We start from the raw sequence: 27901 nt of genomic DNA on the forward strand, positions 1-27901 counted from the left end.
AACGGTCGTGCGAGACCAGCGGGAGGTGGAGACACACGGGGGAAAAGGCAAGAATTAGCTTAATCGCGACTGTGAGTTGGTTCGCTGGAGACAACAATTACAATTTCTACAAGATTAAACTACATTTTTTTCTTTTCGATTTAAAGCTTTCGTGACTGCAAGGATTCATCTTCTTTGGTTCTTTCGGTAAAAGTCACGTAGAATGAGAATAAAATAATAAATTGATAAAATAAAATAACACAATAATATTCTCACGACGTTTCGGCCACAACACAAGCGGCCTTCATCACCTGATGGGTAGAATTGTGAAATAAATCACCTGATGAAGGCCGCTTGTGTTGTGGCCGAAACGTTGTGAGAATATTATTGTGTTATTTTATTTTATCAATTTATTATTTTATTTCACCTGATGAAGGCCGCTTGTGTTGTGGCCAAAACGTCGTGAGAATATTATTGTGTTATTTTATTTTATCAATTTATTATTTTATTCTCATTCTACGTGACTTTACCGAAAGAACCAAAGAAGATAATTTTTTTCTGAGCTGTAAGGATAATGCAACTAGAAAACATAAATACTTCGCAATGATACATGTTTCTCATTGTATGTGTATGCTAACATTTGACTATATTGAAAAGTAATACTGCGTGTACTGTAAAAGCCAAATGTTTAAATACATTTATTTCACAATTCTACCCTTTCTACATCCCCATTTGGTGTAAATTCTTGACTCATTATTGTGCATTCACATAATATCAAGCTAATTTTTATACATACGAAAAAATACATTCATTTTAACAAGTTCATCTTCAGTCACTTATTATTCCAGTTCTTTGTCAATCTGTTTTTGAATGAAGGCATCCCCACTCAATGTTGCCCATAGGGTTTTGTTGGCCATACTTGACCATACTTCACCACAATGGTCAGTTCAGTGAAGGAGGGGTCCAAGAACGAATGAAGATATCACTCGTCACTGATGTTAACCACAGCTGGGAATCAAACTCGTGTGGCCAGGTTCATTGTGTGATTTTCTAACCACTGTGCCACCACTACCCCCATTGTGTTATAATGGTACACAACATTAAGTCACTTCAGATTCATAATTACTCTTGGACCAAACAAACAGCACCAGTGCCCCTTAGTAGCAGTACCAGCCTCAGGCTGAAGAGTGTAAAAATAAAGTATGCTCTTACATGATTTTTACTATTACGCATGTCTGCCTTCCCTCATATATTGACGGGTTTACAAAATTATCTCCGAGACCTCTAAAATACTCCATCACTCTTTTTGTGGCCCTCAATGATTTTCCCAGCTCTCACTTTGGCACCACCAGCTTACAAAGTAGCACACCCTGGGCAATCGCCCAGCATCGCCAACCATTACATCCCGATGAGCTGACTTACCGCAGACACTGTGTCATTTTTTAGAGCCGAATTGTACTGCAGCTCCGATCGCAGTGGCTCGCCGCTTGGGAAGGTCAAGAGCGGAGACTTGGTGGCGATTTCACAAACTCCTTCATACCATTCCTCTGGCCAAAGCCCTAATTTGAAAACAAATACAACATCATGACCGGGAATTAAGCAACTGATGTTTTATTATATTCTTGGGTCTTTCGGTGAAGTCACGTAGATAGGTTCAAAGAAAATAACGAAAAATAACAAAACACGGTGACGTTACATGATGATTGTTAAATGTGTCAGTTCAACGCATAAGAGATTTTTGTAAGGATTTCTTAAATATAATTTTTCACGTGGTATTAAATGAGCTGGAATATATTTAATAAATTTGGTAGATTAATGCAATTAAACAAAATAGAGCCTTCTTGAAAATTAAGGGGCATAATACATCATAAAATAATTACAGTACTTTTAAATATACATTCGATAGAGCTAATAAATTAGTTTGTATAACAAATGTAAAGGACCTTAACTTAAATTCTGTAAATTAAAACGGTAATCCTGTATTTTAGTTTGTTATGACTTAAATAACACTACACATTTTGATTTAAAGCTTCCGTGACTGCAGGGATTCATATTCTTGGTTCTTTCGGTCAAGTCACGTAGAAGGGAAACAATACAATAATAAAAAATATATATATTTTTATTATAAAATAATAATATATTTTTAATTATAAAAAATATATTATTATTGTTTCCCTTCTACGTGACTTTCCCGAAAGAACCAAGAATATGAACACTACAGACATCATTTTGAAAAAATTGATTACTCAAGTTACATTTCAGGGTGCAAATTTAATAGTGCCATCACACTGCCATCAAGTTGAATAACAAGTGGTATTGTATTATTGGTATGTAATATCAAAGGAGGAACAACTTATTTATAAATTTCACCACATGTAAAATCAAAGCATCATCATTTTATGTGTTTAATAATTAATGTTAATCTTCCATTCCTTTCCATTTATCGTGGTCAAGGTATATGCAACTAAACTGTAAAATTATTATGGAAATTTTACATCATATGCAATGTATATTGCATATACCAAACCACCACTGGATAAAGGTATTCCTATGCAATGCTGTTCGTGGGTGTTACCTTGACAGTGCCTCAACACAATTGGGTCAGTGTGCGTCGGTGAGGGTGGGCAGCATCGGCTTAGGAGTGTTGAAGTATGCAGTGTAAATGTATCAAAATTAAGTAATAATTTTGGTTGTAAAACAAATTAAAATTAACTGCTTGACTGAACGGTATATTTATATTATATTCATTGCACATACAGTGAGGGAAAAAAAAGTATTTGATCCCCTGCTGATTTTTTACGTTTGCCCACTGACAAAGAAATTATCAGTCTATACTTATAATGGTGGGTTTATTTGAACAGTGAGAGACAGAATAACAACAAAATCCAGAAAAACGCATGTAAAACATGTTATAAATTGATTTGCATTTCAGTGATGGAAATAAGTATTTGACCCCCTCTCAATCAGAAAGATTTCTGGCTCCCAGGTGTCTTTTATACAGGTAACGAGCTGAGATTAGGAGCACACTCTTTAAGGGAGTGCTCCTAATCTCAGCTTGTTACCTGTAGAAAAGACACCTGTCCACAGAAGCAATCAATCATTCAGATTCCAAACTCTCCACCATGGCCAAGACCAAAGAGCTCTCCAAGGATGTCAGGGACAAGATTGTAGACCTACACAAGGCTGGAATGGGCTACAAGACCATTGCCCAGCAGCTTGGTGAGAAGGTGACAACAGTTGGTGCGATTATTCACAAATGTAAGAAACACAAAAGAACTGTCAATCTCCCTCGGCCTGGGGCTCCATGCAAGATCTCACCTCGTGGAGTTGCAATGATCATGAGAACAGTGAGGAATCAGCCCAGAACTACACGGGAGGATCTTGTCAATGATCTCAAGGCAGCTGGGACCATAGTCACCAAGAAAACAATTGGTAACACACTACGCCGTGAAGGACTGAAATCCTGCAGCGCCCGCAAAGGTCCCCCTACTCAAGAAAGCACATATAAATGCCCGTCTGAAGTTTGCCAATTAACATCTGAATGATTCAGAGGACAACTTGGTGAAAGTGTTGTGGTCAGATGAGACCAAAATGGAGCTCTTTGGCATCAACTCAACTCGCCGTGTTTGGAGGAGGAGGAATGCTGCCTATGACCCCAAGAACACCATCCCCACCGTCAAACATGGAGGTGGAAACATTATGCTTTGGGGGTGTTTTTCTGCTAACGGGACAGGACAACTTCACCGCATCAAAGGGACGATGGACGGGGCCATGTACCGTCAAATCTTGAGTGAGAACCTCCTTCCCTCAGCCAGGGCATTGAAAATGGGTCGTGGATGGGTATTCCAGCATGACAATGACCAAAAACACATGGCCAAGGCAACAAAGGAGTGGCTCAAGAAGAAGCACATTAAGGTCCTGGAGTGGCCTAGCCAGTCTCCAGACCTTAATCCCATAGAAAATCTGTGGAGGGAGCTGAAGGTTCGAGTTGCCAAACGTCAGCCTCGAAACCTTAATGATTTGGAGAAGATCTGCAAAGAGGAGTAGGACAAAATCCCTCTTGAGATGTGTGCAAACCTGGTGGCCAACTACAAGAAACGTCTGACCTCTGTGATTGCCAACAAGGGTTTTGCCACCAAGTACTAAGTCATGTTTTGCAGAGGGGTCAAATACTTATTTCCCTCATTAAAATGCAAATCAATTTGTAACATTTTTGACATGCGTTTTTCTGGATTTTTTTGTTGTTATTCTGTCTCTCAATGTTCAAATAAACCTACCATTAAAATTATAGACTGATAATTTATTTGTCAGTAGGCAAACGTACAAAATCAGCAGCGGATCAAATACTTTTTTCCCTCACTGTATGCAGACATGCAGTAAGTCGAAGCAAAGACTTTGATCATTGTGCAATAGGCATGAAGCAGCATATCATAAGTTTAAATCTATTCTATCTCTTGCTCTTCATGATGGATAAAACCATGAAATGATAATCTATTATGATTCATGTAAATTATATGCTTGTGTTATCCTTCGGTTAATTGAGTGAATAGAACTACGCAAACGATATTAAATAGAAACACTCCAAATTACGACTGCGAAAAGTAAACGATTCTTAAATCAAGCCACAGCCTTTGGATCGTGACATTTCATCACATCGCTGCAAGGGTGATTCATTATATACGCACCGTGTGTGGAAACTCTTTGAAAAAGACTAACTAAAGGGACAACGCGTTACTGAATTTTACCTGAACCCTGTACAGCAAAGCCCATGACGACGCAGTAGAACCAGAAGTCTCTGAAGAGCTTGTGTAGTCTTGGCTTGGCTTCCTTAATCGGAGGGAGCCTTCGTGTCAGCTTGTAAACACACACACAAAAAAAACAAAACGAGAATTTTTTTTTATTTTATAACTCAGCAAAGTAGATGCCGAAATTGTTTGTAAACTCTCCAATATAACGTACATAGCCCATGATGTAATCAAATGCGTTCTGAGATTAATTAGTACCGCTCATGATGCTGATGTTAATGTCAAACAAATGTAGCTAAAATGAGGATCAAGTGATGGCTTGCATCCTAAAGGAATATTTATTTCCGTCTTCACGCGAGTGGACCTATATAACGTCAGCCATTTGTCCATAGTTAACTAAATGGGCCTCACTGATACTCCCAGAGCTCATCAACACAAACCAAGTAAGATGGTATTTAGGATATTTTGAAGGATCTTAAAACCACTTTGTGTGTGAACGTGACATTCCGTTGTGAATCAAAGACATGGGAGACACGGGAACTCTCATAAAACAGAATTGTATATTCTTCGGTAATACAAAATACTTAGCATGGCTTAAAAAGCCTTTTAAACCACTGTCCCACAATAGTGATTTTTTCTCCACTTTCCTTGAATGAAAAAGCAGCATAAAAAGAAGTAATATATAAGGTAACAAACATACGTTTGCATGTTTTACACAATGAGCAGTCAGGCCAATTCTGCTTAAGGCTGCAATTTTGAAAGGTCACAAACGTTTATTCAGTGACCCTCTAAATATTTACCCAAGATCTCTGGCATAAAACAGTGGGATCCAGGGCCACAGGAAATTCATTACTCCACAAGTCAGGTAAGCAATTAACTTCTAACAAAATAACCCAACACTTAAAGAAGGGATTGTATTCAAATATGCAAGAAATGTCTTACTTTATGTGAAAAAAATACTTGCTGGGTTATACTGTAAGAATGTGTTTTTATTAATCATTGACTCAACTAATCAACGTGTTGCATTGGTAGACAGTCGCAGTTAACAAACTTTAATACTTTTTTATTTCCTTAACATTTATATTTTCTCTGTGTATGTTTTGTTTGTAAGATGAAAATATATAATAGAAATTTAATTAGTTTTTTGTTAAATAAACGATGTATATTTAAGAAAATGTCTACTTAGTAAAACCATAATCAAATGATTAAACGGGATTGAGTCACTCTGCCATTGTATATGCAACTGTGGACAGTAAACTGATGTACATAAACTGAACAGTATTAAACCATATTTTGTATTTTCCAGCCCTTCAGTTAAAAAAAAATGCTACTGATTTTGACTTTACTTCTCTTGGTGACGCCTGCAACGTCCTCAAGAAATAAACACAAGGTAATTCGCGAGAGTAAACACATAGCGATGGTGAACGTAAAATATGCCACACATTCATGATGAAGTCTATTGAAGAGTGTTATCGCCTACTTTGGTGTAAATTGTTTGTCCTTTTTTGGTTTCAAAGGAACATGACTATCCACAGCAAATGGTAGTACCCACGACTTCATTCGCCATGACCCGACTTGCAATGTCTCAAGCCAACTTCGGTTTCGATTTGTACCGTGCCGTTGCGCAAGAAAGCCCTGGAGAAAACATCTTCATGTCTCCCCTGACCACTTCGTTGGTACTTGCCATGCTTACTGCTGGTAAGGGCTGCCTCACTGGTTATCACTACTGCTGCATAACTAATTTGTAAGCACATACGGAAGGTTCACTGATCATTAAACAACACACCGTTTCGCCATCCGTGATAGCAACGCACTGCGCAGTATAATGTACTTGCCATTTACGGGCTGTACTGCCCTATGCTGCATCAACTTTCGCTTAACGATGATGGTGTGCTACTTTTGTGAGCACATTTACGAATGTTCTCTGATCATCTAACAACGCACCATTTCCATCCGTGACAATAATGGACTGCATATTATAATGTAAGTCAGATAATTTGTTATCAGGCACCCTTTTCAGACAAATCCGCCACAAATACATCACGGACAAGCCATGACATTGAAAGGCTGTATATTTGTTGACGTTAAACTTCAATCTTGAATAACTAAGACGAGCTATTAATGAGCTAAAATGTACTTATTTGAAGGGTAAATTACAGCCATGTCGTGGCCCGTCATCTGTGTTCCACTGTCTTATCACAGCTGCGTCATTAACTTTTATCCCACTTGTATTTAGTATTTTTTTTATACATATGAACATAATTATGTTTAAGTACATTTTGCTGCAAGTATACACAAATGTACTGTATATTCTGCATTAAAAGTTAGAAAAATATCAATGATGCAGTATATTTAATTCGTACCGTTGGACTGGGGAGTAAACTGGATATTGTGTCTTGTGTTTTAGGGGCTCACGGAGCGACAGAACAAGCCCTTGCCAGAGCTCTTTACTTTACTCATCTTCGCAACCCCAACTTGCACGGCACATTCCGTGACCTCATCCAGAAAATAACTTCTGGGAAAAGTGTGTCCAAAATGGCAGCTCGCATCTTTGCAGCAAGAAGTAAATATGTTTTGTTTTCCATGTGTTAATAAAAACGGACCAAGAGATATTATTGCAAAAATTTAACACAAATGAGGGAGCATTGGCGAAGTGGTTATAAAACTGACAACCTGAGTTTGATTCCGAGCCACAGCTAACATTGGTGGTCGGTGATATCCAAACTGCTTGTGGACCCCCCCCCCCATCCAAACCACTTCACCAATCCACAATAACCAGTGTTGTGAAGTATGGTGAAACAACTCCCTCAACCGATATATCGGCGTGGGTAAACCTTCGTGCAGCAGTGCATTGACACAAGATTGAAAACTACCATTAGCATAAAGTACTGTACTGTAAAAAACAAAGAGGTGGTGTGCTCAGACTACGTGACTTTACCGAAATAACCAAAGAGTGTGGTGATGCACCACACTCACTGCAATATATGCTCGGCGGCTCGAGTTTGATTCCTGGCCACAGTGAACGTCAGTGATATCTTAACTGGTTCTGCACACTACCCAGCCCCATCAACCTACCCACATTGACTAGGAATGAGGAAATGTGATTTAAAAAAAAAAACCCCATCTTGTACGACGTGGCATGCGGAAGGCCTTCATTCAGCAGTGGATTGACAATGTGCTGTGAATTATTATTTGTGAAGTAACATGTGTTCTTCTTTCAGACATTAAAATCAAAAAGGATTTTTTGGATGTAGTTGAACAAAACTACCATGCAAAACCAGAAAACCTCAATGGTCCTGAAGAAAAAGACCTGAAAAGAATAAATAGTTGGGTGGAAGAAAAGACGGATGGGAAAATCAAAGATTTCCTTAAGGAGCTACCGAGCAACTTGAGAATGCTACTTCTGAGTGCTATCTACTTCAAGGGTATAAGAGAGACACACGAGGCTGACTATGAGCCTCCTATTCATCCACTTTTCCATGTTCTGCATAAAATACCTCGCTTTATTTAAACCATTGAACAAAACTATTTATCCTGCAAGCAGATGTGTTTAATGAGAAAGAATATTGCACTCTATGACAGTTGTAATGTTTTATATAGTGGTGCGTCTTTATATTCTTGGTTCTTTCGGTAAAGTCACGTAGAAGGGAAACAATAAAATAATAAAAATATAAAACAATAAAAATTCTCACGACGTTTCGACTGCAGCACAAGCAATCATCATCAGGTGTGAAAACCACAGCAAGAAATTTTTTACATTTTTGAAAATGTTCTTGCTGTGGTTTTCACACCTGATGATTGCTTGTGTTGCAGTCGAAACGTCGTGAGAATTTTATTGTTTTATATTTGTATTATTTTATTGTTTCCCTTTTACGTGACTTTACCGAAAGAACCAAGAATATGAATCCCTGCAGTCACGAAAGCTTTAAATCTAAATTTAAATTCGGTGCATCTTTGTTAATATATATGCTGTAACTTATCTGTGGACATTAAAATAAATACATTTGAAAACATAGCATTATAATTATAGTTTCACAAGTAAGAAGGCATTTGAAATTAACTTTAAAAACGAAGTACTGAAGCTATGTCTAAAAAAAACCCTGTATTATGGATTATTTATGTGTTTAGGGAAGTGGGAACAGCAATTCTATAAAGATAATACATCACCAGTCTGGTTCCATATCAATGAAGAAAACAAAACCATGGTGGACATGATGTATGACTCTATATACCCAGTAAAGGCAGGACGTCATCCATACCTGCCATACAAAGTAAGCTGCATCACTAAAAGCTTTATTGACCAAAAATTCCACACTTGATTTACTTGACATTTTTGTACATGATAAAGAGGCTCAAAATACCGAATATACTGCCAAACAAAAAAATAAATCCTTGACAAAGACTCCACCATCCACCAGTGTTCCTAAAGAAAAACTGGCATCAAGTTTGTCAACAGTGCCTGAAACTTAGGCATCAAACCTGGCTGACCGTTTCGATCTATACAAATGTCTCATACACCCCCCCCGCCCCTAATTTTTCCATTTGCTACAAATAATAAATGTTTTCCTCTTCTGTTTTTTTTTTGCATACAGCAATTTGGGATGCAGTCACATTTAAATATTTTATAAGTACATTGTACTGTAATATTGTATTTCACTGGCCACATGTGAGCTGAATGGGCCTGATCCAAGTTGTGTCAGGTCAGATTTTTCCAAAGCAAAACCAGATCCTGGTTGTATATACATGCACAATATATTTTAAAATAAGCTCCCAAAAGCCAGCTCTGCTGTAATGTAAGGGGCCGAGTGACCTCTCACTCATTGTACAAAGTGTTGGGATCCATTCGCATGTGGAGAAGGTGCTCTTATTTAATTTATATTCGGGATTAAAACTAAGTAGTTTTCACTGTTATTATTGATGTTTAAAGTTGAAGGAAGGTTTTTTGAATAGTGTAAGAAATAAATAACCTGAATGAATATCCCCACATGGGAATCGAACTCAAAACCTTATAATGAGGACATGTGCTGATTTTGGTTCGCAAAAAAGGATTAAATTGAATCTGTACTACTAATAGTGTAAAAATACCAAGGAACAATCACTGAAACTTCGGTTTACACGAGGTCTTGTTTAATCTATGTCATGAAAGTATAATGATTAAATGGGGCCTAGTGATGCAGTGGTTAGCGCATTGTGCTACGAACCAAGTGCAAGTCTCCATCATGGCGAACGTCAGTGGTAAATAATATCTGAACCGTTTCTGAGCAACCCACTTCTCCAACCCACACACGGTGAAGCATGGTCAAACAACCACAATGAGGGACATGTCATGGGGAGGCTTTCCTCCAGCGGTGGATTAACCAATGGCTGTAATGAACTTAATTATTTTACCAAGATAAATGCCCGAGGTGGTAATGCGTACTTGGAGGTGTGTTTGGTGGATCACGTAGAGAGTCATATTGTGATACCTCACACACTGGCAGGTTAAATGTCTCGGCAAAAAAAGAAACGAGTAGGTTTCTCAACTATCTATGCACCGTCCCATGCTCTTTAACTTTCTCGTCAGCCACGATCAATCTACTGCTGGATGAAGGTAATTGCAAGCCATTGCCATCCCTCATGGCCCTTCAATGCAACGATCCACCTACAATCCTGCACAGGAGGAGATTTAATCTCTCCATCTCCTGGGTGGATGTACTTCTCAGATATGCTCCATCATTATTTTGTAGCATCTGCCATCAATCCTTTCTGGCAATATGACCAGCCCAAGCCCGTTTACTTTTCTGAACAGTTTGATTGATGTCTTTAGATTCTCACATCACTATATTACCTTCATAATAACGATAACAACTCAAACAACTGAAAGAGTATCCCAAACGAGCCACGTAGCATTCAGATCTGGTGATGCTTTTATCTGTAAACATTCACAGGACATTCTCTTATTTCCGATTTCAGGTTGCACAACTTGAGTTCCAGGGTGACAAAAACATGCTGATATTTCTGCCTGACGAAGTGACGACCAACCTGACGGCCCTGGAGCAGAGTCTGTCGTCCGATCTGCTGCTCAACCTCACAGAGTCAGAGCTGAAATCAGGAAATCGCATCGTCTATCTCCCTCGCCTGCGCCTCAAAATGAAAAAGGACCTTTCAACTGCACTCAACCACCTTGGTTAGAAAAATGCTGCAACTGAGATTGAACAACTTAACAAACTTAAAAATATGTGAACGCCAAAACATCTTAAGCATGTTAAAGCAGGTTAAGTGTGGAAATAATCCTATTTGGAATCATTGCAAAGGTATTTGGTTATATCAGTAAAGTCGCATAGATAGAAAAATAATAATACAAAATAAAGTGAATCGCAACACAAGCGGTCGACATCAGGAAAAGGGGGGAGTTAGCCTCTAAAGGCAAACTGTTTATAAAGGTTTAGAGATGGGCGTAGCCCAAGCATGTCAGCAGTATGGGCAGGGCAGCTAATGTTAATGTCGGAGAAAACAACTAAGCCGGCAGTGGGTCTCCACCAAAAGGGCCTCCAAGCAATCCTTGCACCTCGCTCCACACACCCACACTGCTGACGGTGGAGGTTGATAAGAAAACACAAATAAAGTCATGACCCAAAGTGGTTGATGACATCTTTCCAATGATTGCTGAGTTTATAACCATCTTCTCGGTTGAAATTGTGTCTGTGTCTGTATATATGGATGGCTTCATGAACGAATCTTTGTTGATAGCCAGTAGGCTTGAAAACTATATCAAGTTGATATTGTTTGACAGCTTCTTAAAAGGAGAATTGTGTGGGCTATTTTTAAAGAAGGATGCGGTAAGATGTAAAATCATTTAGTATTGATCATTTAATTTCATTTACTTCAAAAGTAACTGAATACAAATCAAGAATATCAGCATTTCACCTAAGATTAGCGCAGTTGGCTATGTAAAGTTTGCAAGAAGTTCAACATACATACATACATCACCAGCCATGATTATGCTACTGATCACAATAATGCAAAATGAACAATCCACTATTTAAGCTGTCAGCATCTCCCATGGACCTGCTGCAAACAATAACTTCTAACAAGTGCACATGGCTTGATTTAATCGTTCCATCTCTGCGTTGGCTTCACTCTTAAGCTGTTTCCTGATTTGGTTGCCGCTCTGTTGTTAAGTTTCGACCACTGGCTACCATGCCTCGTGCAGACGCGTCCTACCGCCAAAGCCACTTACTTTTCTTGAATGTAAATGTTCCTGAAAATTGCATTTGTTCGCTAATCCACATGTTGCTCGTTTTGTCTCTCAGTGTCATTCCAAGCATGCAAGCAAGCACAAATATCACACACTGCACAAAACGCCTGCACGTGTAGATGTGTTCGTTTGCTATCAACAATAGCATTAATAACATTGTGTATTCCCTCTTTCTCCCAACCTATTTACAGGTTTGGATGACCTGTTCATGGCACCGGACTTCAATAAGATATCCGAGGAGCCCCTGCTAGTTTCTGCCGTCACCCACGTAGCCACCATGGACTTAACGGAGGAGGGGGCGGAGGCAGCGGCGGTGACCGGCATTTTCCTCTCCCGTACCAATCCCATTTACCCCGTGTTCAAAGTGGACCGGCCCTTCCTCTTCCTCATTCGTGACACGTCTACAGGCACCGTGCTCTTCCTCGGACGGGTCATGGACCCGACCGACGCAGCCGTCGAGGAGGAAGAGGGTGCGGAGGGCAACCACGGGAAGCGTCGCCGCGGGCCCGGCAAACGCCCGCACAAAACCCCCACCACAGGGCACTGATTACACGATCAAAGCCCTCCCCGGGAAAGGGCGTACACAAATCACAATGCGCATTCACATTTTGTTAAGCATACGCAAAGTGCCGCAGCGACGTTGGGGTCAATTTGGCCGCAGAGGGATCTCTCTTTTAGCTCGACACGAGGAGTAAACGGCCATCTAGGAAATGTACTAGAAGAGATAATCTGTCATTTTAGTACCTGCGTAATTCTCCACTTGACAGTCATGTTAATGATCTCTTCCATGTTATACAACTGGCAGACAACCTATTTTACTCAAGATCTTCAATGTGGTAAAAAATATCATCAATATTATTTTATATACTGGATTTTTTTGATTATTCTCAATTAATCTGTTAAAATGCAATATTAGCAGATGTTTGCTTTCTTATCCAAGCGTGACTAAGTACAAAATTAAACAAACGCATGGATCCAGATGGCACATTATATTTGTAACACTAGCTGTGAAATACGACACCACGCGTTGCATGCAAGCAGTGTAATGTCCTTGTGAAAAGATGTATGCAAAATGGTATTTTTGATAGACAAAAATGACAATATCCCAAACAATATCAAGGCTTATCACTGTATTTAACTCCTGGTTCAGCTATTACTTAAAAAAAATGTTCTGTTTATGTTTCAAAAACGTCACACCTTGCTAAATGATAAAAACATGTAATTAGGGAAGGCAAATATATAACAAATGGAGTGAAGTTCGTGTGAGTTTCTTGCCTTAAAATGGTTACAATGTTTATATTTCTCAAGAGTTAACTCAAATGTTTATAAGCTATGAGCACGTTGGTATATTGCACACAGAAACAATTGCTTTCTATGAAAAGTACGTTTTGTTTCTTACTTAAGGTCTCTTTAATGATTGTAATTTAACCAAAGAACTACATTTAAGGGCAGTTTTTTTTCAAAAGTTATTTGATACTTAAATTTCTCTTCTAAAATTCAAGCTTTCTTGGTTTTGGTACAAAAGAATGTCAAGATCTGGTTACATTTTACTGGTAGGAACCTTCTGGTTACACCAGCCCACAGGGGATTATTGTGTCCGTCCGTCGTGCATCCAAAAATGGGAGGGGTGGGGCTGGGTGGAGAGGGGAGGGTGGGGAGGGGCTGGGTGGGGAGGGAGGGGCTGGGTGGGGAGGGAGGGGCTGGGTGGGGAGGGTGGGGAGGGGCTGGGTGGGGAGGGGCTGGGTGGGGAGGGTGGGGAGGGGCTGGGTGGGGAGGGTGGGGAGGGGCTGGGTGGGGGGTTGGAGGGGTAGGGCTGGGTGGGGAGGGGCTGGTCACCCCGTGGTGCCCTTATAAAACTCAACGTTTAACCTACTCACGCCGGCTTGTGCCCGCCCTCACAGTCGGGCATATTTGCTGAATACACCACGTGGTGCCGCCGTTGACCCTGGCCATTGACCGAGCAACCCAACGTTCCTACCAGCTCCCTCCGCAGGAATGTGTTTGAATCAATGTCTTCAAGAGTACAACACATTTTCTTACATAGCACAGAAATCACACTATTATTCCAACCTTCTATAATGAATATTCTCCAGATTATAATATGCTCCAGAAAGTAGTGCCATGCCCAAAATGTGTGGCTTCTGTCAACAAAGTCACAAAAAAATATGTTCGCGCACACACAAATGTACCAGATAATAAAAAAGCAATCGTCAACAACAACAACACTGCCTGAACAGAAAAAATATATACATTTATATAAATGGTGACATTTCGGGGCAGTGCCTCTTCTTTCATAGCACTCAAACAAAAAGGCCACAGAGATGGAGATAAGAAGGATTTAAGAGACTGCATTTAACACGGTGGGGCCAGAGAACATGATTTAAAAACATATTTGTAAAGTACCAGTTTTTTTTTTTAAATAAGCATATGATTATAGGACAGACTTTTCTATTTTACTTTAAAATACCCGGGGATAAGTGTGCGATAATCCGGGTTTGATTCCAAGTGCAATAAATTACCGGGAATATAAACTAATAACTAGTATTTCAAGTGATTATTCCAACGCAGTCATAAAATTACACAAAAAACGCATATAAACCATGGGACAATAAGGCACTTTAAACATGTTTAATTGAATCCCGTTAAGATTAATAGTTTAATTTATTCTAAAATATATATTCATGGTTCTTTCGAACCATGAATATGAATCCCTGCAGTCACGAAAGCTTTAAATCAAAATCTAAAATATGTGAAAACGTCTCCAAAAAGCATATGCATTTCAGAAAATCACAAAAAATGTCTTAACACTCCACTCAAGACTTTCATTAACTTCAGATGTTACATCGCCAACGTTTATCCAATTGAAAATTTGTGTTTCGTTAACATACCATCTGAATTCCCTCCTTAACTGCATTAAGAAGCATACACTATCACCCTCACAGCGACTTTTGGCTAGCCATCGAACAAAGATGGTCACTGCATCGCACGCTTTCAGATGCGCTTCTGCGGCCATCTGTAACGCTCTTCCTTCCGATACTTGAAAGCCACTGGAGCTATGCCGTTTTAAACCTAATTTCTTTAGAACGGCTTTTTCTGTTAAGTTTCTTGTCCTTTCCTCGAACCTTTAGTTAGCACGGTTGGCTATGTACAGTGCGTTCAACATACATAGATAACAGCAGGCAGCTCCCTATCAGGTTGCGAGTAAAAATTAAGATCAGGAGTCAACTCAACCCTGAGCACTTTTGTGAGAAGTGAATACAGATTGACAGTTGACTCCACCATAGGAATTTCGAGTGTCCACTACTGGAGGTTCCTAAAATCCACGGGAGATGGGCAGCATCATGTACAGGCATTGTGTCAAAGTAGTGACTAAAGGGGTTTTGGTTTAAGGATATGGGATCCCTGGTGTAATATAACTACCAATGTTATAGATGAGTCTCCAGTCGCCAATGGCATCCCTAATAGCGCAGTGGTAATCATGGCATCACCAAAAAGAACGTAGGCCTACTATACGTAAGCTAATGACAACCGCAAAAGGGATCCCTATTTGATAACAGCATTGCCAAATACAGATGAGAACCCAGTAATCAAAATAGCATCCACATACACTGGCAAATGAGTAGCTGCTGCTTAGTACTCTACCTGAAACCAAGCACCACACCATGACTTCTAAACAGGCAAGCTCAGACCGACAAGATCAACAATTATCTGCAGTGCACTCAAGTCACAGGTGGCTATAAAATTAGAAGTATAAGACCACTGCCCCAGAGTTGATAAAACATGGTTTAAAACAGCACGACACAGACAAGAATTAGGTTTAGCCACATATGAACCTTTTATGAAGTGAGTAAAGCAAATATGCACATGGCTTTTGTTTGGGAGCCTGTAAGGCGATATAGATTCACGTAAGGTGGTGATAGACAATTTCATCCGTAGGCAGTGTGATAAAGGGTGGGCAACATAAAGCAGGAGTATAATTTATCTTTGGTAATAAGGTTTAAGTGTGTCACGAGTCTATCAATCACTGAGCATGCATCAAGCAGGAGACGAAAAGTAATTTACAAAAGGCAGGCAATGCTCAAGAAATGGATAAATAAGCAACCTTAGAGATATGCATATTTAGATTAAACCTTCGAAGGCAGAAGGAACTACTACATGGTTGAATGAGAAACAGTTTCCTCAGGATTGGAAATAGGCCACTATAATACTATTACATAAGGATGATAGACAAGGTATATGTTTACTGAGAATACGAGGAAAGGTACTTACCAGAGTTTTGTGGTGCAGAACAAATAAGCAAATATAAATGTGCTTATGGGAAATCCAGGGTGAGTTTACAGCAAAAGGCGTTGTAGCAAATTTTGACTTAAAACGTTCGTGACTGCAGGAATTCATATTCTTGGTTCTTTCGGTAAAGTCACGTAGATAGAAAAGAAAAATTCAAATTTAAAAAAATGTATTATTATTTTCTATCTACGTGACTTTACCGACAGAACCAAGAATGTGTGTTGTAGTAATGCAATATTTAGTCAGGCAGGTGAAAGCAAAGAGCTGAGATGAAATACAATATCCATGGTTTGCTTCGAGGACTTGAAGCAAGTACGTGATTTTGTTTGTAGCAAAAGTTCAGGGGAACTTCTATGTTGTTATAACATTAATTGTAAGGCAAGAGGGCACGTAAGAACATGCACAACTGAAAGAGGACTGGTGTTAATCAGAGGTATACTTTGTTGCCAACTTTGTTCAATAGTGTTTTTCACCACATATTCACAAACAGCAAGAATTGGATAGACACCACTCACGGATGATAATAGGTCATTTGAAATTGATAGACTAGGAGTATGGAGATGATTCAGATTTTGAAGCTACATTTTTTTAGGGGGCACCATAGATGTTGACAGTTTAAGGCACTGGGGCTGGGCGCTTAGGTTTGGATTATAGTGAGGGAAACAAGTATTTTATCCCCTGCTGATTTTGTACGTTTGTCCACTGACAAAGAAATTATCAGTCTATAATTTTAATAGTAGGTGTATTTGAACAGTGAGAGACAGAATAACAACAAAATCCATAGAAACGCATGTCAAAAATTGTATACGTTGATTTGCATTTTAATGAGGGAAATAAGTATTTGACCCCTCTGCAAAACATGACTTAGTACTTGGTGGCAAAACCCTTGTTGGCAATCACAGAGGCCAGACGTTTCTTGTAGTTGGCCACCTGGTTTGCACACATCTCAGGAGGGATTTCGTCCCACTCCTCTTTGCAGATCTTCTCCAAGTCATTAAGGTTTCGAGGCTGACGTTTGGAAACTCGAACCTTCAGCTCCCTCCACAGATTTTCTATGGGATTAAGGTCTGGAGACTGGCTAGGCCACTCCAGGACCTTAATGTGCTTCTTATTGAGCCACTCCTTTGTTGCCTTGGCCGTGTGTTTTGGGTCATTGTCATGCTGGAATACCCATCCACGACCCATTTTCAATGCCCTGGCTGAGGGAAGGAGGTTCTCACCCAAGATTTGACGGTACATGGCCCCGTCTATCGTCCCTTTGATGCGGTGAAGTTTTCCTGTCCCCTTAAGAAAAACACACCCAAAGCATAATGTTTCCACCTCCATGTTTGACGGTGGGGATGGTATTCTTGGGGTCATATGCAGCATTCCTCCTCCAAACACGGCGAGTTGAGTTGATGCCAAAGAGCTCCATTTTGGTCTCATCTGACCACAACACTTTCACCCAGTTGTCCTCTGAATTATTCAGATGTTCATTGGCAAACTTCAGACGGGCATGTATATGTGCTTTCTTGAGCAGGGGGACCTTGCGGGTGCTGCAGGATTTCAGTCCTTCACGGCGTAGTGTGTTACCAATTGTTTTCTTGGTGACTAAGGTCCCAGCTGCCTTGAGATCCTCCCGTGTAGTTCTGGGCTGATTCCTCACCGTTCTTATGATCATTGCAACTCCACGAGGTGAGATCTTGCATGGAGCCCCAGGCCGAGGGAGATTGACAGTTCTTTTGTGTTTCTTCCATTTGCGAATAATCGCACCAACTGTTGTCACCTTGTGGTTGTTACCTGCAGCAGCCTATTAAAAGGTTGCTTAACCCAGCCCTCCCACCCACCCACGCCCCCTTACTGACTCCTCCCCCCTCCCTTAACCTGTATATAATCCCGGTTGTCTCTGAACTGTGCTCCTGACACAGATATTCTGCGTTGACTTTTCCACCTGAAGACGGAAGCTTGTGTTGCCTCCGAAACGTCGCGATTTAATTATTTTCTTTAATTTTGTTTTATTTTATCTACGTGACTTTACCGAATAAAACCAAAGAGTATGTTGTCACCTTCTCACCAAGCTGCTTGGCAATGGTCTTGTAGCCCATTCCAGCCTTGTGTAGGTCTACAATCTTGTCCCTGACATCCTTGGAGAGCTCTTTGGTCTTGGCCATGGTGGAGAGTTGGGAATCTGATTGATTGCTTCTGTGGACAGGTGTCTTTTATACAGGTAACGAGCTGAGATTAGGAGCACACTCTTAAAGAGAGTGCTCCTAATCCCAACTTTCTGATTGAGAGGGAGTCAAATACTTATTTCCCTCATTAAAATTCAAATCAATTTATAACATTTTGACATGCGTTTTTCTGGATTTTTCTGTTGTTATTCTGTCTCTCACTGGTCAAATAAACCTACCATTAAAATTATAGACTGATGATTTCATTGTCAGTGGGCAAACGTACAAAATCAGCAGGGGATCAAATACTTTTTTTCCCTCACTGTACATACACAACACAAGAAATTGTTGTGGATGTAGTGAGGAAGAGGAGATTACAAAAGGTGGTATCGGATCGAGGACAGTAGTTTCCTCAGATAGGAAATGAAGTGCAAGCAAAAGCCTAGCAGATATAAAACTCAATGCATTGTGGGTAACAGTTCATTGGTCTATGAGCTGTTTGGACTCATGTTTCATAATAGCATTTGTTTGAGCAAGCTATCGAAATATGTTTGCCATGTATATTTATGTAAGCCAGATACAGTGGTAGGATACTGTAATAGCTGACTTTGGAAATAAACTATGGACTTTGCAACAATTATGGGATTTAGCAGAGAAACAATTGTGGTGTCCGGTGGCATCCATGGCAGAGGATTGTGATGCCCTCTGGATCAGGGTGACGAAAAGGAATAGGAGTGAAAAACTTCAACTTTTGTTTGACCTTTCCTGGTCAGTAAAACAGTCACTCGTGGCTTCGGGGGCGACATTAAACCATTACATAGAACATATACAAATCGAAAAAAATCCATTCTTTCCAAGTATAAAGGGTTAAAAACAAACAAATCCATGAATCAACGCATCCATATACATCTAATACATATAGTCACTGACTGCAACATATTAACATAGCGACCTAAATGCATTAAAGTTCAAAGATGCTTTTTAATAAATTAGATCACCAGAAATACATGTAATTGCAAATTTACTCATAAATGTAAAGTATGTTTCTCCAACTGCAAAACCGGATAAGGTTAACTTACTGCTCTTGATGGAATACAAAACATACACAATTCCATAACACCATCAATATAAAACTATGTAAACATGTGCAGCTGAGCCGAATACATAAAACATTTTAAAGCTGACCAATGATACATACGAGCTGGTATTGTGAAAAAAAGTGCTGACCCTGGTACAAAATGTCATATCTGCAGTGACAAATATTTGTGCATCATCTGAAAAACTGAAGGAAAGGCCCCCACATCTAGTTACGGTATTTATTATGTTTTACCTGTCTACAATGACAGAGGCTGCCTCTACGGATGTTTCCAAGTATTGATACGGTGAGAATATTTCATTTATTACAATATTTAAAAATCGTACTTCAACGCAACCAGTATATTTAAACTGGCATTTTAACACGGCCCACTATTCATTTTTAATTTGAGGATATATGGCAATGACTAAACGTACAAAGTAAATAGTTACATAAACACGACTGAATAATAAATTACCAGGGAGGTTGTGTTTAATACATTTCTGGGGAATGTTTTCCAGCAGCATTTGTCGAAACAAGGCAAAGCCCGAACCAGATTTGGCAGCTTAAACAAATGACAACAGGTTTTTTTTGCGTGAACAACTTAGGCTATTTCAACGCTGAAGAAAAATGTCAATTTAAAATATTCGTACTATGTATGTAGTTCAACATATATGGGACAGGTTTGTAAAATATGTATGATAACAAAATACGTAAGCGATATATGTTTTAGTTATAATTGCAATCTGCCACTGCACTCATTTGTAGGGCATGGCAGTGCACGTGCCTGTATTCCTGCCGTTTGGAGGCAACTCAGTGGATCATGCAGATTTGTGACTGCCGCTATGGCTACTAGGTGGCCAGCAAATGGCAGAGCAGAAATGACTTCGGAACTGGTCTGTGTGGACCTTTTCAGTAGTATCACCTCATAAATAAGCGTGCAGTTTCTCTGCGTACTCCAGTTTCTTACCACACAAAAGACTCAAAAATGTGGAACTTGTTAAAGATAAAAAAAAATGCAGGACAATCCTGAAGAATTATTTTGACTCAGTGATGCATTTCTGGATATCATTATGAAATATAATACGAATATTAATACATGTGATTGTATCGCGACTCCTAAATGTTGTGCTATATATAATGTATTGCTCATTATAGAAATTTCAAACCAAACGAGGAAGCCCTGCCACCATGTTTCTGTATGGGCTCATATTTGCTTTGAGCGTCTTACAATGGGTTGAGGGACAAGACCAAACCAAGACAGCTGTTGATGTCAACAAAGATGCACAGCTATCTTTCTCAAGGTCAGTTGTTTTGATGTTAAAGCACTATGTAAAACAAAGGCAATAATGATGATCACAACAACGGAGAAGCATCCTAAATGTGATCTGTTAATAAAACATTGCTTTTTTTAGAATGACTATTATATTTACACAAATGTGTTTTTTTTTTCAAATGACTAAAGTATTTAACACATCTATACATCTCAAGACAAAAGAACTGGCTACAAAAGTAATTGCTGAAGAATGCCGGCCACTGCTTTCTTCTTATCCATTTGCTCTACCACGTGAAATGTACACTTAAAATAAAAGGTGTCAATCTTGCTTACACAGCTCATATTACTTTTGATTCGTTGTGTGAATATTCTCCTTATAACCTGAGAAATATCATAGTAAAATGATGCACATTACCCTAAAAAAATAATCAGCATAAAAGTGTCCTTTTAAAATTACACATCAATGCGAGTGTGTGTGTTTGTGACTTGAAATATTGAAATGTGTGCAACTTTATTATCATACAACTATTGATGGATTGAAAAACAATTGTTTGTCTGTGATTCCGCATTTAACTCGAGAACCAAAAGTAGCAAGCAAATCGATACACCAGTGTATATGGTTGCCTTCCTGTGTAAGTGAGCCTAGTTATGAGTTAGCACAGAGGGTGCCGCTAAACCTATAGAGAATTTTGCAATTATACTGAATAATATTATTTGATCAAAAGCATGTTTTTTTTTTTCACTTATACACTCTTGACAGCCCACGTCGTAGTAAATGTACATATATAGCTATTTTGCAATCGACTGCAGATGAGGGCATTTCCATGCCATGTGGGTTATTTGACCAAATTTCACCAAGCTGGTAACTAAGTTGGTGAAAGCAGGGAGCACATACATTGCAACATAGTACAGTGCAACAACATATGTTGCTGCACTGCCCTCTGCTAACAATGTAGCCCCTGTAGCAGTCTATAACAATTGTTTAATGCATGGCGGTCACATATCCAAGCACAAAACAGGCTTAATCCTATTCATATTCTTGAAAAAACAACGGCAAGAAACAAATGTTGCCGTTGGTTTTTCACACCTGATGACGACCGTTTGTGTTATGGTCGAAACGTCGTGAGAATTTTTATTGTTTTATATATATATTTTATTGTTTCCCTTCAACGTGACTTTACCGAAAGAGCTAAGAATATGAATTACTGCAGTCACGAAAGCTTTAAGTCAAGGGCTTAATCCTGTTTCACTTCCGACATGTAAGAGCCGTTGCATTCCAAGTGATGTTGTGATGGGCTTTTGTCTAAGTGCGTTGGCATAATATTACATTGCAGGTACCCAAACAAACCTTCAGATTCCTTAATGGATGACACACTAGCTTTGGAGCTCGATGGTTTCACAGATGAGGATTCTCTTGAAGACTATATCGATTTTGACAAGCTGCTGAATGAAGATGATGACTACCCAGACGAAATCGATGACATAAATGAAGATGGCTCCACCGGCGTGACAGTTGATGCAGAAAAAGTTGGTTTATTACATTTCACGTTGAGTTTTAGTACTGAAATTAAAAACGTATTTCGATAAACACTTTCTGATAATTCACGCTTCCCACTGCAGCGCTAATTTAATTCAAAGAATAGTTAACCATCTAGGAAATGTATGAATGATGAAAAAAATCTGCCACGCCAATTCATTAAAAAAAAGCGGCAGTTAATCCACATTATTCATTTGCAACTATTTACATTTGGATAACATAAAAGGTTTCAATTTGACTATCAATTTTTTTTATACAAAATTGGCAAAATATTTAATAATGGAGACTTTTAATGAACAAAGTTCCATGATTTACCAGCGAGTAAAACTTTATAATTACATACCCACTTTCTATTGGCATCGTCACACGTGATGCGAGTCGTTATTACTTGATTCAGTGATGAGTACCATGTTCGTCTAAGTGCTTAGTATGAGACTTGAAACGTTTTAATAACTTTAGTTGAGTGAAACCAATCAACCTCCTGGCTGTAAAATTTGGGGGTTCAAAGTGAACCATATTTTTTAATAGTTAAAAGCATACACTGGACTATATTTGCATCACATTTCAGTTTCCTAGCCCTTAGAGAACACAATTATAAGTTGCATACCCAGAACTGTCTATACCTACAGGTTTCCATGTCCTAACATGTCGTAAGGGAAATATATTTATGCATGTGAACCTATCTACGTGGCTTTACCAAAAGACCCGAGAATATATATGTGTATGCATGTTTAAGTTATTTCGCACTGTATGTAGCCAACCGTGCTAATATGTGAACATTCCTGAAGACTTACTTAACATCCCACAGCTAGTGGATGCATCATTCAATAAAAAGTTATTCCTGAGAAGATTCCAGGGGAAAACGCGAATCCAGCGACTCTCCATTGTCAACAGCGACTTCGCATTCAATCTGTACCGATCCGTAAGCGAGTCCACCCCATCTGGGGAGAACCTCCTTCTGGCTCCTCTGGGCATCTCCTCTACCTTGGGCATGATAGCGCTTGGCGCAAATGGAGGCACACACAAGGAAATCTACAAAGCCTTAGGGTTCGAGGTAAAGTGAAATTTTACCCAGCACATTGGTGCAGGCTACACATCAATGACGACGTTCAACAAATGAACAATAACAATAGATTTTAGTGACATAAGGCAAGATTTAAACATAAACATAAGCTTGCACAAGCAGTCCATTCGAGAGCATACACGAGTTTCTGCAGCATACTAGAGATACTATTTATTTTACATGACTCGATGTACATTATTAATATTTTATCTTAATATTAGTATATCATTTACTCAGGGATTCATATACACCAGATATTGGGTGGCATAACACAATAGCAATTAGATTAAGATTAAACGTCAGCCAGAGCCTCAGCCGTGACAGTGTACACATCACTAATATACCATTTTATATATATAAAGATCAAATTTTTAAATAAGAAATACATCTGTATGTTGTTGATTTGTTTTTGTTTACAGAGCCTGGTAGATTCTAGCTCCAAGTACAACATTTCGACCGTGCACAAACTCTTTCACCGGCTGAATCACCGCCTTTTTCGCCACAACTTTGGCTACACGCTCAAGTCGGCAAGTGCCCTATATTTACAACGCAGGTGGCCTCTCCTGCCATCCTACCAACAATGCCTCCGGAAGACATACTTTGCAGAGGCTCACACTGTTGACTTTAAAGACCCTGCAACAGTGCAGCGTATCAATCGCTGGGTGTCAAGTGCCACCAAGGGGACAATATCCGATGCGGTGACCAACATTGATCCGAGCACCGTATTCCTAGTCATCAACAGCGTGTATTTTAAAGGTACAGTAGTGTACATTTGAATACCTAGCAATACTCTTCGTGTTTTGTTTGTTGTCCTTCCCCCGCACCTCCGATTAACACTGTTGGCTATGTACGGCGCAAAAGAAGTTCAACATACATATATATCATCATGATCAACATCAGCCACGATTATTAGACTGCAGGATGGAGGCTTTTGCAAGCCATCGCCATCCCTCGCAGATGCAGTGCAAACAACCATCTAGCACCATTACGTCCCGATATCATTGCTCCATCTCCACGGTGGCCGTTCTCTTGGCCATGTGGTTCTTTCCCTCCTTTGACTGCTACTCCGAGAAAGGTCTTTACCACTGGCCATAATTATTTTAGCGACATGTGCTGCCCAAGCCCACATACTTTTCTTAACCATAAAAATATTATTTGGGAAAATTTTAAGTTAAAAATGATTCAAATCTGTATTTTCCAGGGCCATGGGAGATTAAGTTCTCAAAACATCAGACCTCTGTGCGGTCATTTCGGTTGAACGACAAAGAGACTGTCAAGGTTCAAATGATGCAAACCAAGGCGAGCTTTTTGGTTACCACGGACCATGAGCTGGGCTGTGATATCCTCCAGCTTGCGTACCAGGGCAATGTGAGCATGATTTTGGCAGTACCACACAAGCTGAAGGGTGGCCTCAAAACACTGGAACGTGCCCTCTCCTTTGATCTCCTAGAGAAGTGGCTCCAAGCAATGACTAACAGGTAAGCAAGTGATTTTAATTCTGTGCCGGCGCCATAAAAATCCTTTATTCTTTAATCAAAATGAAATGATGTGTGCCGAGAAAAAAAAAATCATGCAATGTATGCTTTGTACTTTTCTGGATTTTTTCCTGCAAACACTGCATGATTCCTATATACCAGGCTGTGATGTACAAACGGAATTATATAAAGCAAACAGAGTACTCAATGTACTATTTCTTTGGTTGTTTGCAGAACACGGGATGTCATCATTCCCAAATTCAACTTGCAGCAGAAGTACAATCTCAAAAATAACTTGAAAGAGCTGGGAGTGACCGAGTTGTTCCAAGCCAATGCAGACCTGTCTGGGATGACTGGTGCCAAGGATGTGCAAGTTAGCTCGGTATGGTGCTCTTACCTAAATAGCAGATATGAGTCCAAGTACGTTTCTGGCCAAATTACCTGGAATGTGCCTGATCTAGTCAGATCTCAGATGACAACCATGATTGAGCCTGGATAGGGCTTAGATTGGTAACTGCCTTTCATAAAACCGGTATTATAGGTTGCTGTGGGCCTAACACCATTGTGAGCAGAGGGTGTTACAGCAAAATCCTTTGTTGTACTATATTATGCCTAATATATGTTGCACACTCTCACCAACACGCACTCAACAGCATGGAGAAATGTGAGCAAATTACCCCCATGACTCGCATGGCTTGGGGAGGGGCTCTCATCTGGCACTGGATTGACCACAGTGCCAAACGTGTGTGTATGTATGTTGAACTTCTTTCGCACCGTACGTAACCAACCATGCTAATGATAGGTATATATGAACAATAAAAAAAAAACATGTAACTTTCATGAAAGATATGTAACGTTACATTGCGCTCATTTAGAGGGTGCTAAGCTGTGCATTTTTCTTTTTTTTAAACCAGTTCCAGCACCAGGGCTTCATAAAGATTGATGAGGAGGGGAGCGAAGCAGCGGCCGTCACTACAGTTGGCTTCACGCCGCTCACATCCCACAACCGCTTCGTTGCTGACCGCCCCTTTGTTTTCATTGTCTACGAGCATCACACTATGAGTGTGCTTTTCTTGGGCCAGGTGTCCAACCCAGCTAAGAACTGAACAAGGTTTAATTAAAAAAAAAACGTATGCACGTATAGATAAGAGCTAAAAAGTGCAGAGAACGCATGATGGATTTTCAATGTTATTCTACAAGTGAGCCAAACCAAACAACATTATTTCAAAGGAAAGCTCTGCTGAATCTATAAAACAAGAACTTTGTGCGAGCTATTTGAGTTACAAGACACGATGTCAGACAGCATCACTTAAGCATTCGCTGTCAGAGGTATCGCATGGTGAGGATTAGTTTAAACCACATCCATACCATCTCACTTTTATCCAGTGTATTAAGCATTTAATTTACCTTTAGGCAGTGGTATTGCATTCAATGTGAAAGAAAATTATCTTTGAATTTCATAAAAATAATGTGCTGTGTTTATTTAACTTAATCAATCTGGGGTTTTATTGTACAGACCAGACTGACATAAAAGTGTCCTGTGGTGACTCAGATGCTGTCAATGTCTACCATTATGCTTTGCAAAGGATAGTGTCGTAACAAATTATATTATTGTTCGTTATGATAATCCCATTCCATTTCTCCATGAAATATCTTTATGATGTCGTAGAGATAATTAAAGTAATATATATACTTCAATAATTTAATAATAAAGAATTAGATGTTAGTACTTACCACAGCAATTACTGGAATTAGTACTCCCAAATTTCCAGCGCTGCTTGAGGCCTGTAAACACACACGTTCATTATTAATAAACATGAATTTCCCATTTGGCAAACGTTAATGCTTGAGGCTTTTAGAAACAATTGTGAACAAATGAATTTAGCATTTATGATTATATTTATTTCATTGCATTTACAAGTGGTTTCAAATAAAAGCTTGATTCTAAAAAAGCAACATACTCAAACATCGAAAATCTATAAATATTTAATTTTAAACAGATTTCCTCATATTCTTGGTTCTTTCGGTAAAGTCACGTAGAAGGGAAACAATAAAATAATAAAAATGTAAAACAATAACATTCTCACGAAAGCTTTAAATCAAAAAAATATTTCCTCTCTTACTTTAACTTATTCTCAGCATAGGTAACACCAGTTAATATTTTGTATTGAAGTTGAATAGTATATCCTACTCATATGCGATCACTTCAACAACAATATCCTATTACGGAAAGCATATAAACTATAAAAAAGGATCAACCACATTTTAACTATAGAGAAACGTCAAAATGTCAATTATAGATTGATTTACAGCCTTATCACCAAAAATGCACTTTGGTCCTTGTTATCTCATTTTTGTTTGAAACATTATCAGATGGAATGTCACAAACAAACTTATCTCTTGCAGAGTTACTGGCCTTTTAAATAATACCGAGTTACATTTTAACCAGCTACCCACTATGCCTCAAACACATTCATAACCCTATGGTTAAAATGTACACTTTAAAATTATTAACCTTCCGCATTTCAATATAAATGTATAAACAATAAAACATAACAAAACATGACATATTTTAACGCTATATTTAATGATATGGAGTCATGAATCCATGGTAATGGGTTGAGGAAGGCCTCCATCCTGCAGCAGATAGATCATGGCTGATGATGATATAACAAGAGTATTACTTTTTTATATTTAGCATTTTCTCTTCTGCAGCATGGTTCGCTAAGACTCTTTTGTTAATAAAAACAAGCGCATTTATCTTTGAAAACCATATCACGTGACAGCAAATCATAACTTAACATTCAACAATGACATGGAAGGATTGAAAATGCTATACATGAAACGGTATGAATGTAAACATGTTTTGCCTTAATTTGAAGTTGTGATTTAACAATATATCAGTATTAATGAATACCACAAATCTATAATTGTTTGCAATGCGAGTTTTGATCACATGTTGTACTCATAAAAAACATATTTGAAGGCCTCCCCATAGCCATGTCGGTTATGTGGTTTGTTTGACCATACTTCTGTACGATAGCCAGTGCAGGTTGGTGAAGCGAGAGGGATCTAAG

At 39.1% G+C, this 27901-nt stretch overlaps 3 protein-coding genes across 7 annotated transcripts in view; 2 read left to right on the plus strand and 1 right to left on the minus strand.

Moving 5' to 3' along the window:
* The window catches only part of PI4KA (phosphatidylinositol 4-kinase alpha), a 72561-nt gene that overhangs the window by 26048 nt on the left and 18612 nt on the right, over positions 1–27901 (minus strand). For all 4 annotated transcript variants that reach the window (XM_032947062.2, XM_032947060.2, XM_032947059.2 and 1 more), the window contains exons 20-22: positions 26559–26609; positions 4725–4833; positions 1402–1538 (exon numbers count right to left, since the gene is read on the minus strand). In XM_032947062.2, the coding sequence (XP_032802953.1) occupies positions 1402–1538; positions 4725–4833; positions 26559–26609 (297 nt within the window). The remainder of the gene's footprint in view (positions 1–1401; positions 1539–4724; positions 4834–26558; positions 26610–27901) is intronic.
* On the plus strand, positions 5569–13217 carry LOC116939107 (pigment epithelium-derived factor-like). Its single transcript, XM_032947065.2, has 8 exons — positions 5569–5589; positions 6031–6114; positions 6242–6422; positions 7132–7287; positions 7946–8149; positions 8853–8995; positions 10677–10890; positions 12153–13217. Exons 2-8 carry the CDS (start codon positions 6049–6051, stop codon positions 12506–12508), a joined length of 1320 nt encoding a protein of 439 aa, XP_032802956.1. The 5' UTR covers positions 5569–5589; positions 6031–6048; the 3' UTR covers positions 12509–13217.
* SERPIND1 (serpin family D member 1) lies at positions 19540–27813 on the plus strand. Of its 2 annotated transcripts, none has more exons than XM_032947064.2 (8): positions 19540–19780; positions 20632–20777; positions 22084–22276; positions 23095–23340; positions 23769–24105; positions 24551–24827; positions 25059–25206; positions 25739–27813. In XM_032947064.2, the coding sequence occupies exons 1-8, from the start codon at positions 19760–19762 to the stop codon at positions 25928–25930; spliced, it is 1560 nt and encodes a 519-aa protein (XP_032802955.2). In that variant the 5' UTR covers positions 19540–19759; the 3' UTR covers positions 25931–27813. The 2 variants fall into 2 exon arrangements, with proteins under 2 accessions (XP_032802955.2, XP_075917963.1); XM_076061848.1 differs by lacking the exon at positions 19540–19780 and adding an exon at positions 19862–20156.

The sequence above is a fragment of the Petromyzon marinus genome, chromosome 5, assembly GCF_048934315.1.
Source record: "Petromyzon marinus isolate PM22_M1 ecotype Great Lakes invasive population chromosome 5, UKy_Petmar_22M1.pri1.0, whole genome shotgun sequence".
Lineage (NCBI taxonomy): Eukaryota > Metazoa > Chordata > Hyperoartia > Petromyzontiformes > Petromyzontidae > Petromyzon > Petromyzon marinus.